The 18941-nt window shown below is 38.6% G+C and overlaps 1 protein-coding gene and 1 long non-coding RNA gene across 25 annotated transcripts in view; one reads left to right on the top strand and one right to left on the bottom strand.

Annotated features, from left to right (window-relative positions):
• Nucleotides 1–14543, top strand: part of LOC137859908 (uncharacterized) — a 91015-nt gene extending 76472 nt beyond the window's left edge. For 2 of the 3 annotated variants that reach the window (XR_011098643.1, XR_011098641.1), the window contains 2 exons: nucleotides 12708–12864; nucleotides 13173–14543. This is a non-coding gene — a long non-coding RNA (uncharacterized lncRNA). The remainder of the gene's footprint in view (nucleotides 1–12707; nucleotides 12865–13172) is intronic. The other variant, XR_011098642.1, reaches the window with a different exon arrangement.
• LDB3 (LIM domain binding 3) overlaps nucleotides 1–18941 on the bottom strand; it is a 118642-nt gene that overhangs the window by 64197 nt on the left and 35504 nt on the right. For all 22 annotated transcript variants that reach the window (XM_068689394.1, XM_068689391.1, XM_068689395.1 and 19 more), the window contains 2 exons: nucleotides 18701–18852; nucleotides 4689–4764 (listed from right to left, as the gene is read on the bottom strand). In XM_068689394.1, the coding sequence (XP_068545495.1) occupies nucleotides 4689–4764; nucleotides 18701–18852 (228 nt within the window). The remainder of the gene's footprint in view (nucleotides 1–4688; nucleotides 4765–18700; nucleotides 18853–18941) is intronic.

Raw genomic sequence — 18941 nt, 5'->3', positions numbered from 1 at the left:
AATGATGGTTGATGATTTTGCCAGGCTTTTTGATGTGGACGAGCTTTGGTTTTAGTCCTAAAACAACTTCCAGCTGGAGTACTAGCACACTAGCAGCCCAATAATAGAACTCCTAGGAGCCCAGCAGTGTCAGGTCAGCACTCTCCATTTTGCATTAATACTCATGGCTGTTTCAACATAGGTGTTTTCCCTTTATCTGGGGAGAAAGGAGTGTAACAGAAAGCTGCTGCTTAGTTTCTGCAGAAGAATTACTGCCCAATAATCAGCTCATTTAGCTCTTTCCTGTGGTGATTTACAAAGTATCTCTCATTCAGTTTATTTAGTTTATTCCTGGGATGATTTTTTGTTTTGTTTTTTCCCCTTTCAGTTCAGTTGCAAAACGGATCAGTGCAGCAAAAGGGTTTCTGAAAAGTGAAGGTCACATTTCTAATACTGAGCAACAGTGTAGCCAGTGGCAGGACGCCTCATGAAACTCAGCAACAGTAACAACCACTCTCTCTTGCTGCCCAGCTCTCTGGTCCCATTCTGTCTCAGCCTCTGTGTCTGGAAAAGCAAGCTAACATTTCCACTTGTGCCAGTCTGATGCTACTCTTCAGCCGACCAGAAGAGGAGGCTCTGACATTGAGCAATGGGCTTCTTTCCCTGAAGCAGGATGCTGTGATCTTGCAGCAAACCCTTACACTACGTGGGGATAACTGGGTGTTGATTTCCCAGTGTAATGTCAGTGACTAAGCTTAAAACTGGCAAATGCAGAGGAGTCTCAAACTTGTGGGATTACAAAGAAGCTATGAATCAGCTCAATTTCCACTGTGCAGTATTTTATTCTTTTCCTTATAAATATTTAATTGCTAAGAAAGGTAAATGCTCCTTGTTACATATGGGAAAAATGAGAAACAAATCTATATAGACAGATACTTTACCTTTTTTGGGGGGGTCTTCATTTGACAGACCAAGTTCTATTTGTCTGTTCCTATGACCATACGGCCTTTCATAAACTACTCCACCTTTTTGCACTTCTGGGAGAACAATTTTAAAACTCTCTGGTGATAGTAATGAACTTGATCTCCCAGCATGCCCAAGAAGAAGCTAAGTGTTACCTTAAGCTTTCCACAGGAAAGAAAATAGAGGCACAATGACATTGACTCCTCTCAAAGACACCCAACAAACAGCTTTTGGCTCAGCCTCTTCTTCCACTTTATGCTTTGCTGAAGAAGTCAATCATCTCTTCATCTGTTTTCTCTTAGCCACACAGGTTTCCAATTTTGTCATGAAACAAGTCCTAAGCATTATGAGATCCTTAATGGGACTTTGAATTAAGTGTGTTTGGTATTGTAGTAATATTATTAAAATTAAAGAGGCTGCGTTAATGCCTTTACACAAAGGGCCAAGCATTAAAGATACGTGTTTAGCCTTCAAGCTTCAGCTCAAACATGTTGAACTGCACTGAGGTGAATCCTCACCTGTATTATGTCCCCCTGAACAGCTGCAAGAACTCACTGACTGTTGATGACTTAGTCTCAAGTCTGTGGATTCACGCATATTCTTGCTATTTGAATACTTCCAGCCTTAGTTATGCCCTCCTCCCAGCTATGCCTCATCTGTGCAAAATATCTGACCTCAACTCATCCTAAATCAAAATTGTTGCGAGTTTGATGTTAGAGAAGGAAATGGGTGAAAATGCAAATCAGTCAACCTCTTATTTCTAATAAGAGTTCTACAGCACAGCTGATGCCATACTTATGGTTGCAGAACCTGTATCATCCATAACATGGATCAGCTCAAGATAGTAAGGAGAAAATGAATGTTACCTGTGGAACATAGACAAATTTCTATCATGCTGCAGAACTCAGGATTTTCTTAAACCTTCCTCACATCTTTTTAAAAGAAGAAATACATGCTTGAAAATTGGTGGAAGCTAGAGTCAGATCAGCAATAATGTGCAAAGGAATTCATGGCTTATACTAAGACACTGAACTTGCACATGCAGATTCTTTAGCTAACAGTGCCATGCCTTAACCTTGACCCAGAGAGAGGTAAGAAAAACTTTCCTTGATGTTCAAGGACAGCCCTATCATGAACCTTTTTAAGGCAGTTTTTTTTTGCTATTTTGGAAATGCAATTGAACTCATTTCATGTGAACCATCGGTCTAAACACTGTCAGGCAGTGATGTGGAGGAGACAGCTTCTTGCCTACGTGTCAAAGAATTCTTCATTTCTACAGTGATAACCGCTAATAGAAATTATAAAGGGACAAGCAGGGAACCTTGATTTTCAAGTATATTTACTTTAACATACCGTATTTCAACATCCCCATACAGCTCTTTGCAGGACTGAAGACTTTTTATTCTGGATTTTGAGACCTCTTTTCCAGTGGTTCATTCCCTTCCAAACCACCCTCAGAGAAGTCTTTCACTTTCTGCACTGAGTATTACCTTGATTACTTTCAAACAGTTAAAATTACTGTTGTCTACCTCCGTTTTTCTGTTACTCAGATACATGCCTTAGCCCAAGAAGACGTAAATCTGGCTTTCACAATTCCTGTTTTTATATCTGGTCAGGAGTTTCTGTACTCCAAAACAAATGTCATTCCTCCTGGCCTGCTACTAGTGCCCCACTGCAGCACTCCACTGCTGCCTGTTCCCCTAGGCCAAAGACCCTACCCCCAAAAAAATGTCTGAATACTGTTAAGAAACCTGTTCCTCACCATACCTCCATTTACATGCTACCTTCTCCCACAGACAGGTCCCTGTAAATCTTTTTTCCAGCTGCAACTACTTTCTGTAGCCCATTCAGAATAGGCTACCTTCAACATGCCCTATAAACCTTTCCTAAGTACCGACACAGAATGCTCAAGTGCAAGACAACACACTTTTTCAAAAGGACCAAGCCCTTTGATTCTTGTATCGCTCTGAAGGATTAAAATAGAAAATGTGAAGTGACCTTTTACTTTATATCTTTTATGTCAAAAGCATTTTTAGGACTTTTAAAAAACTACAGTGTGTGAAGTTAACTCCTCTACAGGGTAGTTAGTTACAGGAGAAAATAGTTTTGTGTGGTAAACAGCTTTGAATGTCTATAGCAGTAATTTGAAAATTAACATCTGCCAGGGAAGAAGCGCACCTAGTATAGAGCCAATAAAAATATGATGCATAGTTCTACAGGCTTTTATGTACCTGTGGTGGATGGAAGTAGTCGGATCTGCCATACCTGCACAGGTGTGATTTAGGGTTTCAAATGATAGTTGTCAGTCTTGTGTTGGTGAATGTTTCTGAAGAGAGATGTGTACTTGCTGCCTTGAATACTAACAGCATTCTGTGTAGTTCTTAAGGAAAATAAGTACTCTCTCCCTCTTCCTGCACTTATTACTTTGCTGGTGCAGTACAACACCAGTCTAACTAAAAGAATGATCCTTTTTCTTCTAGGAATTTATGGTTGGTGACTTACAATAACTTTCTCCCAGAGTGTATTTACAAAATCACGACTTAAGCAGAAACAACTCTGAGGAAGATAAATCGTTGATTTATTTTTCCCTTCCCAAAAAGTTTACAAGATCCAGAGTGAAATAACATTATTTCTGTCTCAACTAACAAATAGCCATTCAGGTTCATTTCAAACTTGGCAAAACAAAGTTGAATCAAATTATTCTCCCCAAGTTCATTCTCTGCTAGTTTGAATGTGTCTGCAGCAGTTAACATGGATGATGTTTACCTTAGGAGCTCTGAATTTGGAAAGCATGGCATTTATTAAAAAAAAAATAAAATAAAATAAAAATTATCTATGGAAATCAGAACTGCTAAGAACCGAAGATCACCTAATACCCCATGTATTTTAATTTTAAGTGTTTCTTATTTTAATTTTAAGTGTTTCTTAGTTATGTTATAAGGTTGGGATGAAACTGCTACTTACAGAATGGGTAAAATTACAGCAATGGAGATTTTACCTCCTCTCCATTTATCTAATTAAATGTATCAGCAATACAAACATCCTCCCCAGAGCTTTAGCCTACGGATCTTTCAGGCACCCTTACTTCTCTGTGCCTCCAAAACATAGATGATGAGTTGCCAGGTACAGTCAATGAATGATGTTTGTTCTAATATGAAAATTTAAATTATGGAAGATAACAAACTTTGACAACAGAAACCAAGCCATCCATTTCCTCTGCCACTTGCTGTTATTCATTAAATTGACCTACCTTCTCTTTTATTTCAATGTTTATTTAATAATACAACAAGAATACAATATGTAAGTCCTCAAATGCCCTAACAGGTCCCCTTCCGAAATCACTGACTTTTCAGTTGTAGTCAGGATTTAGTTACACTGAGGCACAGTCTAATGGGCTTTTCCTGAAGAATAAATAAAAATAAATGTATATTTTGAGAACTTTTGGTAGTTTCTAGCAGCCTAGATGAAAGCAAAATCAAGAAGACAACAGATTCCAGCTGCTCGACTAGACCAGATTTCATCAGAGGATAGCTAGATGCTTTGGTTCTGCTAATCAGAAAATATCAAAGTACAAATTCATAAGTACACTGCATTATAGGCAGTTTTGCTACCTGTGCATTCACTCCATGTTTACTTATCTGGGAGGGGCAAAATCTATTTTCTGTAGTAGGTTTACCTTTACCCATTTACCTTTACTATGGTAGATAAAAATGTTAACTTTGGATGAGTAGAAATGTGTCACATACCTTCTGGTGGGGAATTACAGCTCTGGGAGAGTCAATTTTGGGTGCTGTGGTTGAAACTGGCACTGGACGTTTAGATCTGGGGATCAAAAAAAATAATTAATCATGACTCCTAATTTTTGGATAAAATTTTACATTTCATGCAAAAACGTTGCTTCATCTGGAGTGAAAGCTAGGCAAAGCTTAGATTTTTTCTACAGATCACACTGCTTTTTCTACATTCTCATTTGCAAAAGTCTTGGATGTGAGAAATAAAGTTTGATATATTTTCTCTGAATGACAAAAAGCAAGCAGTTACAGAAGCAGCCTCTGACTTGGAAGATCATCCGTTTTCCACTACCTTGTGACAAACTGAATTTTTATAGATGCCAATCAGCCACAAGACATAAATTCAGGTTTGGACAATGCTCTGCAAAATGGGACTTGGAGGAGTCTTACAATGCAAAAACTAAACTTTGATTCTAAGGCATGTCAAGATCAAGTCCTCAAGAGATTATTATTTAATACCTCAAGCTATGTAGCAATTAGCATACTTTAAACTCCTGTGCAGGGAGAAAGATGAGCTTCATATTGGAGAGCACATAGTTTCAACAGGAGTAGATCGCTAGCTAGTTTGCACTCCAAATGTCCACCTTTCCCCCGTGTATGATAAATATACATACACGATCATTTAAGAAAACAGATAATCCTTATTAAAATGATTGCAAAACACACTATTCACCCTTTCATTGAAACATTACAAAGACAGACAATAAAGCACAGTGACAAATGTTAACTGAAGTACTTTGGAATGCTCAGCTAAGTGAAGACCTATTTGTGGAGCTTTTGTGAGAACCTGTGTAGCACTGAATAAACTTCTGAAATCCTCCCAGAAAACATGGGATCACAAGAGAAAAAGAAATGAAAAATGTACAAATAATCAAAGGAATTGGAATTACACAACTGCTACCCTATTGCCAACCAACAGATCAGTATGCCTGGAATTCTTGTCGATAAAGTTGCATTTCCAAATTAGGATAGAGGAACAAAAATGAAATTAATATACTTAAAAGCACACAAAACTGTTACTCGGGCAGAAGTGATTAAGACAATTGGAACTGCTCACTTTAGAGAGGAAATGAGTAAGGGAAGACATTACAGGGGTGTAGAAAACAGTGAATGATAGAAAAAGGGGAATAAAGCCGTGCTCCTGGACATTAAGTGAAATTGAAAAGACAACACATGTACAATTGATAAAGGCAAACATTGCTTCCTAAAGTACTTGACTAACCTGAGGTGAAACTCATTGTTACAAGACAACATTGAGACAATGAGAATAGTAGGATGTCACAATGGGTTAGTCAGATAAACTTAACAAAAACTGCAGAAGATGCTTTAGGTTCAGTAAAAATTAGTAGCCATCCAGTAGTTGTCTGTTAGTAACAGACCAACAGCGGGAGACATTCCATGCTAGGTTCACTCCTGCCTTACAGAGGGCTGTACTGCACTTTGCTCTGAAATACCTAGCAGTGGCACCTATCAGAGAAAGAGAACTGAGCTAGATAAGAGCTGGGCTTATCTAGTGTGGCAATTCCCGCATTAATACCTATCTTCATGTTGAGCTGTGTATATGGCTTTAGCTGACATACATAAAATACCCATATAAGCAGAAACAAACAAACCAACCAATCAACGCTAGGAAAAATGAGCTAATAATCCATTCAGAAACTGGAAAATTTCTTTATACAAGACATGGAAATTATGCTAGTTTTGAGAGTTGAAGTCAAAGACAATATCCTAATCTGAAAATGAACAATCTGAGGAGATAATGAAAACTGGTATTTTGGTAACCAAAAGGCAATTAACCTATGAAATTCACTGGCATGCTGTATTCCTGAAACAAGAGGCTAGAAAAGGCACTAACGCTGATATTCACGGTATTCACAGTTGGACTATATCATTGTATACTTCCTAAAAAATTAATTATATGAGAAATATACACCTTCAAGTTCCAAGAACAGCTAACCACTGACTGCCTAGAACAAACTTTCCTCAGGCACGTTACTAACTAATTTTCCTTCAGGAGTGATGCTCCACCCTTCCTCCAACCATTTCAGCTTAAAAATAGAAAAAATAAATCATATTTATGTGACATGCACACTTACCATGAAAGATAGCCGAATCAGAGAATGGAAAAAAATATACATGTATCTATCAGCTGCGGCCCAGAACAAAGAGTTGCTGAAAACTGACAGCAACAATTTATGGATAGGCAAAGATTTAGGGGGAGATTCTGATCCTACTTCCATTGCTGTCATTTCTCAGTAAAACCAGGTATTTCTATGAAGTTGTTGACGGGGACCTGGGCATAATCAAAACCAGAGCCAGGCAGAGCAGACACTAAGTGTCCTTTTTGCTTTGTCCAGTGATTATGAATTTCAGTGCTAAAGTTGCTCAGCAATTTAAAAATTTTTTGTCACTTAGAGTGACATAGCAAACATATACTGCATGTTTGATGCCTAACTGACAAATATTTGTATTGCAGCAAAGGGATTTATTTACCAGACTACTCCATCACTTCTGTGGTTTATTGTCTATTTTTCTCAGTCATTGCCTGACCACAGAAGATGTTAAAAAGTTGTATGTCTTTCAGATATTACTGATAATGTACCTCTATCATTCACAGTGCTATCTGCCTAGGATTTACATTTCACACTGACTTGGAGATTTCAAGACTTTACTTGAAATCAAGGAGGTTCCTACATCTCTTCGCCCTGGATGTTTGTAGCTGTGATATTTAAAAACAGAATGATGAGGCTTGCTGGATTTAAGCACAGGTTTTCACCAGAGAAAAGGGCAGAAGAGGTGAAATCAATTTGTGGAATGAGAGACATATGAACTTGTAAAGTGATTGTTTACATAAGAGCTATTATTCCTGAGAGAAGCATCTGCAAATTCAGGACATTTTTTTCTTCCCCCTTTTGCTAGATGAATCTAATCCTGCAGCAACACTTCTAACTTACAGTTTTGCTTTCCAGGTCATGAAGGTACTGCTGTACAAAAGCAAACCTAGGTTTACATTTTAATCCACTGATTGCAAAATTATTTTATTTTAAACACTCAGGGAATGTACTTGCTTAGCAGGGCTGTGAGGAGGATGAAAGTCCAAATTTCACAAATGATTGTGATAGTTACAGATCTGATGTTGAAATGTTCAATAAAGAGAGTTTTATTCCAGTCAAAGCAATTAGTTTAACTTCAACTTTCATACATTCTGTTCTATATTTTCAAAGTTTAAAATGGAAATAAACCCTCCCCCCCCCAGCCTTAAAAGATGAACAAATGAATCATTCTGGCATTTTCTGAATTCCTTCTCCCACAGTACTGGTCCTCTTCCTTAACAAAATTCAAAAGCAAGATGGATCTAGTTTTGCAAAGCAGTTCCATTTTGATATCACTGCTGATAAAACTGTCAAAATTTCTACTTGTTCCCACCTACGCAAATATAACTTTAATTGAAGAGCACTTGACTTCAAGCCTGATATTTTTGCACTTGCAGCAAAGGTTCATTAGGGGTCAACTGCATTAAGAGGAGCTGCGAGAGAGTTCTGTAATGCAGGAACACTTTAACCCTTCCTCAGGGGAGCACAGTACTATACTTGCAGAGAGGTGACATGATCTAAGAGATACTAGCTCTTTTTCATTTGCACGACTTCTTTTATATTTTACAATTTTACCAGTCAGTGTCTCTTCTTTACTTCTTGAATTCTCAGGACAGCTAAAACCAACATTTCTTTTCTTAGAGTAATCTGTTGCTTTCATTTTGTTGCATGTGAGCACACGCTCTTTGAGCATCTTAACAATTGTATCGGAATGTCTCAGGCACTGAAAAATGGAAAAAACATCAAGTCCACAGAAAAGTAATAAAACATTAAATTAGGGTTAGAAATACTTAGAAAACATTTTACCTACTTTACTTTTAATGAAATTGAGTAATTATGGAGTGGGTCAGCACACAGTGGGATGCAGAATATAGTTTACAGAGTTGGGGTTCTGACATATATTTGTGTTAATGCAATAATATTTATATTAATGAAAATTTGAAAAGAAAAAGTAAAAAGACTAAATCTTCTTCATGGTCATCAGTTTGACATGTCCATCTTCTGCCAAACAGTGAATTATATTGCCAAACACAGAAGCTTCTTCTTGTTTCTAAGCCTTACAAAGAGAATATTGAGTCTTGTTTTTAAGTTTGTTAAGCCCTGCTTGGGACATCAGTAAAACAGCCTCAGAAACTTCAAAGAGAATCACACACACACACACACACAAAAAAAAAAACACAACAAACCCTGAGCATTTCACAATACTTCAAATATCACTGTGATCACTGTGGGGCTAGGAAGAGGCATAGTTTTCCCTTATCAGGATATTATCTGTGCCTGCAATAAAATTGATAAATACTTCCATCAGCAGTTTTGCTCTCTCTGTTTCAATGGTGAACACAAATATTAGTATTTGGATGGATGACTGATTTGTTAATTATTTCCCTTCATTGCATTGCACTTGGATGGATTGTAGTACTGGCAATTATGCTTTCTGAGTCTAATGCTCATACCCATCGGAATATATGAAAAAAATTAAAAAAGCCTTATTCATAAATGCGACCAGCCTGAAGGGAAGCAGCTATCCAAACGTTCGTGAAAGAGAATTTGTTTGCAAGTATGTAATACCTGACTCCCGTAGAAGGGATCTGAGCAAAGGCTAGATGTGAATGTTGTGGGAACGGGAGGGAGAGGAACCTTGGAGAGTTTTGTGGAAGGGAGGAATGGAAGAGAACAGGAGAAGCTGTGATTTTAGAAAAGGAGTATGTATCTCAAAATGTTGGAGAAGCAATCAAATTCTATCCCCTTCTTTTATCTTTTCTCCTCCTGTCACACTGCATAGTGCCTGCTCCATCTTTTTTACCCTCCCCCTCATTCCCGCTAGACAGTATCTCTTCACTCCAACTCCTGCACAATCTGCCCTCTAGCCTGTTCCCTCCAAGTGGTGTGCCTGGCTACTAATGCCTCCATTGCCTCTTAGTTGACTTGGCATCACCCCTCGGATTCCTCCACCCCAGCAGCAACTGTGGGCAGAATTTAGATTGCCAAGCTACAGAGAAGGGTTTTACAGAATCAAAACTGAGAGACTGAAATAGAATCAAAATAATCAGAGAGTTCAGAGCTTAATTGTCTATAACCTCACTTGAAATCCCTGAGTTCAGCATAGTTTTTATTATTCATGATTACATGGTTGTATTTATTGTTTCTAATTACTGCCAGATGCTAAAAGATCTAATTAAGGTAAACAAGAAAATAATAAAATGATTTGTTAGAAGAGAAGGACAAGGCGTTTGGGTTATGGAAAGATCTAATAACGGAGAGCAGAGAGTTATAAAAAGCAGGAGAGGCGCTGTCTTTATTCAATGCTTGTATGTAGCCTATCATAACCTGGTCTAGAGACGTGAATCACTCTCCCCAGTAAACAAAATAGGTAGTAATTCTGAAGACTTGGACATCAAAAATATTTCCGTAAGTTCTTCAGCTGGAAAGCATCTGATGTGCAACATAGCCATTTCCCCTGCCACACAGATAGCGTACCTCTCATTTTCAGACTACACCATTGAAGTAACATCAGACTCCAGGGCAGTCCTGCAACTCTTGGCTTCTCAACAGCTTTCTAAAGGGTGAAAGGCATTCAGCTAAAGATTACAGAGCAGCTCTTGGGGTTGCTGTAGAGCATCACCCTGAAGAACCAGCAACAAAAATCAGGGAATCACAGCCAAGCCTCAAAGGTATGATGATGAATCTATCTCCTTTTAAAAAAATAAAGTTCACAAAAGAATAAAAAGCTTAGTAACTGCCTTCTGTAGAAACACAGGAGTTCAGGTGTTGTCCAAATCCAAATAGGCTTCTCATGTTATGCAAATGAAGTCTATTTTTTCCCCTTGCTTCTCGACTAAAAGCGAAAGCCAAACTCTGGATACTGTGAGCATCCTGACCACAAATAACTTTGGGTTATTTTAATTAACTTAAATTTATTTCCTGAAGCCGTTACTGACGCACATTCACTGGCTGGTTTTCCTGTAATTCCTCTTACTTGGAACGTGGACATTACAATGTGCCACATGGCTTTTAGAGCATTTCTAATTGACATACACAGCATATATGGAAAGAAAATTTAGAGAACTGGGATAATGAGATCTTAACTACAGTTCAACTCATTTATGCATTCGCTCTTTCTATTTTCAAGCTAAAATACGTCAATAAGCTTTCCATAAATAACTTTTTTCACCACCTTTTCTGATTGTTTAGAGGACATGAACGGTTGTGGTGTACATGGAGCCAAACACCCCTTGGCACTGTCCCACCACAATAACATTCAGTAACTACTGTATGGCCAAAGCTTTAGAGCTTGTGAAAGACAGGAAAATCTTCAGCTGTTGCCACAAGCAACTGACATGTTTGCAAGCGCTACCCAGAGATACCTGCAGAGATGCACGTCCTACTTGGTAGTGTGCCAATACCTATATATTTACATCTTGGTTACTAGGCAAAACAGACAAATTAGCAAAGGCTCTCAAGAAACACAAATTGAAAAAAATACATATACCACAGCTACTAGATGGGTCAAATGTTCTTTCTTCACCATTAATTGAGATTTGTTGAAAAAAGAATGAGGCCTGGCAGCTTTTTTAGTGGCTGATGGGCATGCAACTCCACAATAAAAAGGATCCAAAGGAAACCAGTATCCTCACATCCACAATAATGCATCAGAGGATTGATCCTGCAAAGCCTTAGCATTTAGCCTGATTGAATGATTCCTCATACCACTTCTTAAAAACACTGTCTCAGCCTTTCCAATCAGATGGAAGCAAATAATTTACATTTTGACACATCCATGCTTAGGCCAATCAACATCAATCAATAAGAAAAGGTCCCAGCCCTAACACATTGTGACCTTCTTGTCAGCTGTAACATTTGGGGTAACATATCAGCTTCCTGGTTGCAGAATGCAACCAATAACTAACTATGCGTTAGAAAGAATGTAACTGTCATGTGGATTGAGTTGTGTAAGCCCATTGACTCTGATGAGATGCGCCAGTGATACTCATCGTGACCTTTCCATGGTGAGTGCAACGTAATACATACAAGAATTCACAAGGAGATTATCTTTAGCTCATCCATAGAAAATTTCTCAGACGAATAAAAGGATGATTTTACCCTCACTTCAGAGCTGGTATTTGGGGGACAGGGAGGAAGTGATGTGCATGCTGAGAACCATTCTAATCCCCAAGCAGAATCTTGCTGTAATGAAAACTTCACTGTCCTTTAAAGCCTTGGCATATATCCACAGTTTCCAGGCTCTTTTCTAAAACTAACAAGGACACTTAATGCAGCGAGTGTAAATAGCAGTCCACTCAAGCTGCTCGTGTAAGGAATATATTTATATTCATTGCAGTTACTGACATTTATATTTTATTTTCCATGGAAAAAGCTACTCATCAATTTTTAAAGCATTAAATGTTACTACTCAAAGATGGTAACTAACAGCCTTGTCGAAATGCCAGCCTAGCATCTAGTAACAAATCCTACTGTCCTCTCATACCTGTGTACAGAGAGGATTGGGTAGGCAATGGGATTCACCTCTGTTTCAACAAGGACGGAGGGAGTACTACTTGTCAGCTCATAGTAATACAGGTTAACTTCCTTAATCCACTAGAAGAGTATGTCTTTTTCAGTGCTCTGAGCACTCAGCGTCATCAGAAATTTGGGGAAGAAACTATGGATATTGAAGGTAAATGGTTGTCAGAAGCTCTAGAGTCAAATGTCTAGGCAAAATAGTCTCACATCACATTCACCATTATTGTTACTCTTTTTTTCTACTAACTTGATTAAAATTTCAAATTCATACATAATTTGATTAAGTAGGGCATGTAAACATCTGACTATGCTGTTATCATCTTTCCAACAGTAGCTTTTGTAATACCTCTCTTGAATACAGGTACATGCAATTACCTACAGGCTGAAGCATCCAACTGAGTAACTGTCCTATGAAGAGAGGCTGAAGACCCTTACGCTGCCCAGCCTGGAGAAGAGGAGGCCAAGAGGTGACCTCATTGCTCTCTACAGCTTCCTGAGCAGGGGAAGAGCAGAGGAAGGTGCTGATTTCTTCTCCCTAGTCACTGATGGCAGGATGCAAGGAAATGGCACCAAGCTGTGCCAGGGGAGGCTGAGACTGGATATTGGGAAAAAAATATTTACTGTAAAGGTGGTCAAACACATGCACATGCTTCCTAGAGAGGTGGCTGATGCCCCATGCCTACTGGTGTTCAAGGGGCATTTGGATAATACCCCTAATAACATGCTTTAGTTTTTGGTTATCCCTGAAGTGGTCAGGCAGGTGGACTCAATGATCTCTGAAGGTCCCTTCCCACTGAACTACTCCTGTTTATTCTGATTTTTGCAGGTCTCTGAAACACACTGTCCACGTGGTTGCAGATCTCAGTACTCAGCCCAGTCTGGATCAGAATTACTCCAGTGAACATGACATGGAACATCTAGCATTACACCAGCTTTGAATTTTTTTTCCTGATATTTAGCCAGTATTTTCTTGATTTAACTTGTAAATTCTGCTGATAATCATAATAGCATATTTAAACAATTTTTATAGAACTCAGGAAAGGAACAAATTAAAGGGCAGTGCTTAATTCTTTTTTTCTTTTTATACTCTGATATTCTTTTCTCTTAAGTGTCATCTAATTTCAGACTGTATTTCTATGGCAATATGAACATATTTGTACTTGAAAATACGGTAAGAGCCTATCATTTCTAGTGAAATGTTATCGAAGCAAGTTGAAACATGAGTAGTGTGTTTTGAACACTTAAGGCTGAGTTGTTAAATACTGTGTTCTGATAGGGGACAGGCATTCATATCCTTAGTCCAGTCTGACACGGTAGCAATGGACTTGCTTCTGCATCCAGTATTTCAGAAGTCCTTACTGGAGTCTCAATTGGGTCCTTGTCCCAGGAACTTTTCAGTGCTGCTGTGCTAGCCATTGAATCCCAGGTGGAAATCCTGAGCTGTAAAAGTGTTGCTGCAGTCTCATCCAAGAAGCAGTTGTTTGGCACTGGGAATTCAGCTTCCATGGTTTTAAGACAGCAGTTGAAAGGCAATAACAATGAGGAAAAACCTAGTTACCCCCAGAATGGACTTCAGGAAATGCATTCCGAATGCTGAACACAAGCACTAACAAATTATCACTAGCATCAGTGTTCCCTTCAAAAACAGAAAAAAAAAAGTCACGTTCACATAGGCTCAGATTCTCCTTTTATAATTAAGTAGTGCCTGAATGGAAGCATCACTAATTTGATGAATGTAATAAAATCATTCAAAGAACGAAAAAATTTTCAAAGCCATACTTTTATTTTCAGTTGGGTTTTACTGATAATTTCCTGTTTGGCAATGTTTCTACAGAATAGTTGGAGTACCACTATTTTAAACTGTGCTTTCATGGCAATTGCCTACAGAAAATTGTTTACCCTTGAAGTGGTATATACACCCTCTTCTAATTTTTCAAGCATAAACCCACCCTAGATCTGGTTCTGATTTTAAAATGTGCCTATCAGCAGACATAAAACATGCACAGAATTGTTTACTATTTACAGCTTCAAACAAAAGAAAGCAGTTTACAATAACCACTGAATTTCCTTTGCTTGCAGTTTACTGTCACCACAGGCTTTATTTATAGTAGGCCTGAAATAAATACTGCAGAATCAGCCATCTTTTGGTGCTGTGCAAAAAAAGGAAAGCTATTAAATATTTACCATAAATCTCTCATAGTTTTGCCTCTGATTCTTTCCCTTTTGCTAGAAAAAAGGATTATTTAGCTCCTGATTTTCCAGCAAAAGGCAGTCAATTGTGGCTGCCTGGAAGTAAATGGTGCTCCATCACTGGCATGCCCTTGGAGGGGGAGATTATGTCAATGCCCGCCAGGCACAGAAGGCCTGCACCTTCCCTGCTCCCCTGCAGCAGCACATGGTGACGCCAAAGCAGGCGTCTTCGAGTGTCACAGGAATGCTTGTGCCAGCAGAATGAGACACACTCATATTACAGCACTTTCCAAAACTAAGTCAGTACATTTGGTGAATCTTTTCCAAGGAGGCTGATCAGATTCCTTGAGTTAAGATCAAATGAATGTTGTGGATGCTCCAGTGAAATGTGTTGACAAATAATACTGCACTCATGCATTACATTTACTGTGAATTTAAAAAAGAAACCTATTTGTAGCAAATAAAAATAGATTTTGCATGCATCTCATTTTTCACCTGTGAAATGAATGCTGGAGGACAATAAGCAGATGGCCTAGTCTCCGTGGAACAGACATCTTGTTAAAGATGAACTTTGACTGGCCCAGAACAAAAATGCCTCAGGGCAGCTGTGTAGCTCAAGTAACCGATTAGAAACTGATACTGAAAAATGACTGAGAACTAAACTCCAGTAAGGCACAAAAGGATTAAAACCAATCTCTTTTTCCACCAGAGTTCATCACAGAGTATGATCATAGCCTTCCACAGCATTGTCTTGCAGAGCTAGCACTATCGCGTTCAGTATGTTCTGAGTAATATGGGTATCGAAGGAATCACACAACAGTCTGGGTTGGAAGGGAACTTAGAGATCATCTCCTTCCAAACCCCCTGCCACGGAAGAATGAATTCACTGCAGCTGTATAAGTACGTAATGTTTTAGAACACCAACATTATTGTTTGCCTGAATATTATTGTACCTCATGGAGCTCTACTGTGTAACAGTGCTCAGTGTCAAGGAACTTTCCCTCACTGCTGCTCTCTGTCCTGCAGAGAAAGAGAATTCACTTGCTAGATATATCCTTTTGTTTTCTAAACCGAGGAAGCAGAGCTGGCCTGGCCTCTCTTCCTCTAAGAACAGTCCAAATACTTCAATTCCTTACCACACCACTTGCCTCTCTGCGTCCTTTAACTTCCCAATAGCAGCACAGGGAAGGACACTGCAAGTCTGAGAACTAGGTATCCAGAAATCGAAAACAAACAGTCAGGAAAAGGCAGCATTTCAGTCAAAGGCCAGTAACAAGTCAAGTTCTGACTGCCTGATCAAACCTCTGGCAGAGTTGGCAAGACCTCCATTCATGTTTTGTTGTCATGTTTTGTGAAGGTTCATGTGAAACCATAGCAAGGATGAGGTGATGAAAGGTAAATTTAACAGTGAGTTTAAGGAAGGAAGTGGTCAGAAAACACTTGACACCCATAACTTCCTGTAGATATCCCATAATGGGATATCTATATGACAAACATGGACAATTGAGCGCTGGCCAGCACTGCACACCAAGCACTCATTGAAGAGCTATGTTAGCTACACTGAACAGTGCAGATTGACAGTACTTGAAGAAACACTGTTTGTGTACTCAGAGAAGTGCAGATTCTCATTGTTTGTGCAGAAAAGTATGGATGGGCAGTCTTATTGCTTCCCCTCTGCTATATTTGATGTCTTGCAGTTCTATGTCCTGCACAAGTGCTGACACCGCGTACACTTTTCTTGACAACCAAGTAAAAAATAACCAGTCCCCCACCCTGAAAAAGAAACTCCACAGGGAATTTAAGTGTGATAATAAAAGTGAGTAGCAGCAAACGGTGTCTGAACTGTCAGGTTATAAACAACGCTCATGAAACCTTCTTGGTCAGGATCAATAAAGGAAAAGGCCATCACTCTTGAGAGCCAATAGCCATTAGAAAAATAAAAAGCTTTTGGTCTCAGAGTGCTTTCCTGTTCCACTGCTTCCTCTTGGCATTATAGACTAAACAAGCAAGTTCCCTGTGACTTTAGTGCTGCAACAGCGGAAACAAGCCACAGATGGCCTGGTAAGGCATTCCATGATCTTGAAAAGTGTTTTGTAGAGCAATAAGACTACTTCACATTAATGCCCAAGATCATCAGAAAGTAGGGCTTAAATTTTCCTATCACAGCAATCAATTCCTAATTCGCATATATGACTTTCCATTTGAAAGGATTTGCATTTCCAAACTTCTACGCGTATTAGATAGTGTCCCCATCTCTATAGCATGTACAGAAACTAGCTTTTGTTTTCCATAGTAGTAGTACAATCCACTCCAGCTCCATTGCTGCAAGCTACTTCAAAAATTAAAAAAAAACTTTTTTCCTGGTAACCAGGTCACAGAAGATTTTGATTTTGTCCTTTTGATCTTTCTGTGGTTGAAAATTACAGTCACTTGCGACCTATCCAATATTTTTTGTGTTAACTATTCTTCTGCTCACGAATGCAATTTTCATAAAATTTTGTGTTGAAAATTTTTGTCTCAATATAAAACACAATGATCCAATAGAAATCAAACAGATGTTCTAGATATCACAAAGGTTTTTCCTTAACTTCCAAATAACTAAAAACAATTTAAATCATTTCTTAAAAAAAGATGTCATACATATCTCTTTATCATTAACATTCATTAGAATATAAAAATTAGAGTATAAAATAAAGTATACATTAGAGTATAAAAATGCTGGAGTTGGCCACACGATGACGATTCAACTACATGCTTCCAAGATAGTGCCCCATCATCCTCAAGTATTTCCATGCCACAATAATTTTAAGAGACCATTTTTAAACTGGCTTGTGATATAAAGCCCATTTCAGTAAGTTTAGGATCAGGCTCCTGGTCATTTTATTTTGGCTGAAAATCTTGCCTAAGCACCTTAGAGAGACACTTGCACATCGTATGAGGTGGTAGAAATCAGTCTAGGCATCTCTCTATCTTCCTGGCATTTCTTGAAATAGCTAGACCACAACCTCAAAGAAAACTCTGAGAAAGTCTGAAACATTTGAAAAGTGGAAAGCTCTATTTTAAGCTCTTTTCTGGGGAATATATAGATCTTCCCAGTGTTCTCACAAAAGTTAACAAATATGTTGCTAATTTGTTAGCATCTTTTCACTTTATGTACTTATTACCTGGAGCATCCACTTAAAGACAAACTTGAAAATTACAAAACCATGTGGGAAATTCAGCCATACATCTTTCTTTAGAGTATCCTGCTAAGTGGGGACTGTTAGCATTAGGTCAGAGGTTGGACTCAATCTTGAGGTCTCTTCCAACCTAGAAATTCTGTGATTCTGTGTCTTGGAAACCTAAGAGCTAAAGCTCTGTGTCCCTTAGGTGTTAGCCTGTTCTTGATGCTACGTAGCTCAACTCTGTATCAATATAAGATTTTCTGGTATGTTCTCAGGAATTTTATTTCCCCATTACAATTTTTTTAATTACCACTTTCTATGTCAGTCTTTGCCCAGCCTATGTAAAAATTACCTCCTCAACAAGGCAATAAAAATGGCAGTTACTTTGCTTCGTACTGTAACGGAGCCGTAAACGTTAATGCAACTATTACAGAACATCTCAGTGCAAGCTTATCTGACTTGAGAGCAAGTTTTCTAAAACAGAAGCAATATTAACCTGGAAAAGTTAAGAGATCTGTTATGTGAAGGGATTCTGTGACTTCCAATCTCACAGGTGCTAAACCATGAACAAAAATTCTCAGCCTGCTGTGAGCATGCACTCTGGGGGTGACAGGTTCCCCCCATTGGATCAGAACACTTGTGATATGATGGCTGTTTCTAGAATAGTCACTCATAAATGACCAAACAAAATTGCATGTTGCCCACATGGGAATTTGAAAAAGAAACATCACTGTTGGACTTACTTTTTAACAAGAGCCTGAATTCACAGGAAATACACCTGCATTCAATGGGCTAAATTCAATACAGAAACATTCACATAGCGTATCAACCATATCGATACCTATAAAAAGCCACACCAACTTCTACAAGAATCACAGCAGATTTTAACTGTGCCTGCTTCAAATAAATCTAACAAGCAAAGACGAAGCACATATCCTTTAGTCATGAGTTTCACAGAAAGCCCTTCGGAAAGCAAGAATTTTAACTTAAATCAACTTACTTCTGAAGAGTGAGGCTCAGGTTATAGTTGGCGGACTTGATCTTGTTCTGAGCCTCTAAGTGGGTCATGCTGTCAGTGTTGACTCCATCAATGGCTACCACAAGGTCCCCTTGGTTCATCTGTGACTGTGCTGCCTTGCTGCCAGGGGTGATCTATGTGGGAGAAGAGAAGAAAAAGAAAAGTTCTCATCAGTGTAAGTCATTCTGCACGCAAAGCACTTCTACAGAACCTGTCCTGAATT

Source organism: Anas acuta, chromosome 7, assembly GCF_963932015.1.
Source record: "Anas acuta chromosome 7, bAnaAcu1.1, whole genome shotgun sequence".
Taxonomy (NCBI): domain Eukaryota; kingdom Metazoa; phylum Chordata; class Aves; order Anseriformes; family Anatidae; genus Anas; species Anas acuta.
The sequence above is the reverse complement of the archived record's forward strand: the minus strand, read 5'-3'. Positions and strand labels throughout refer to the sequence as shown.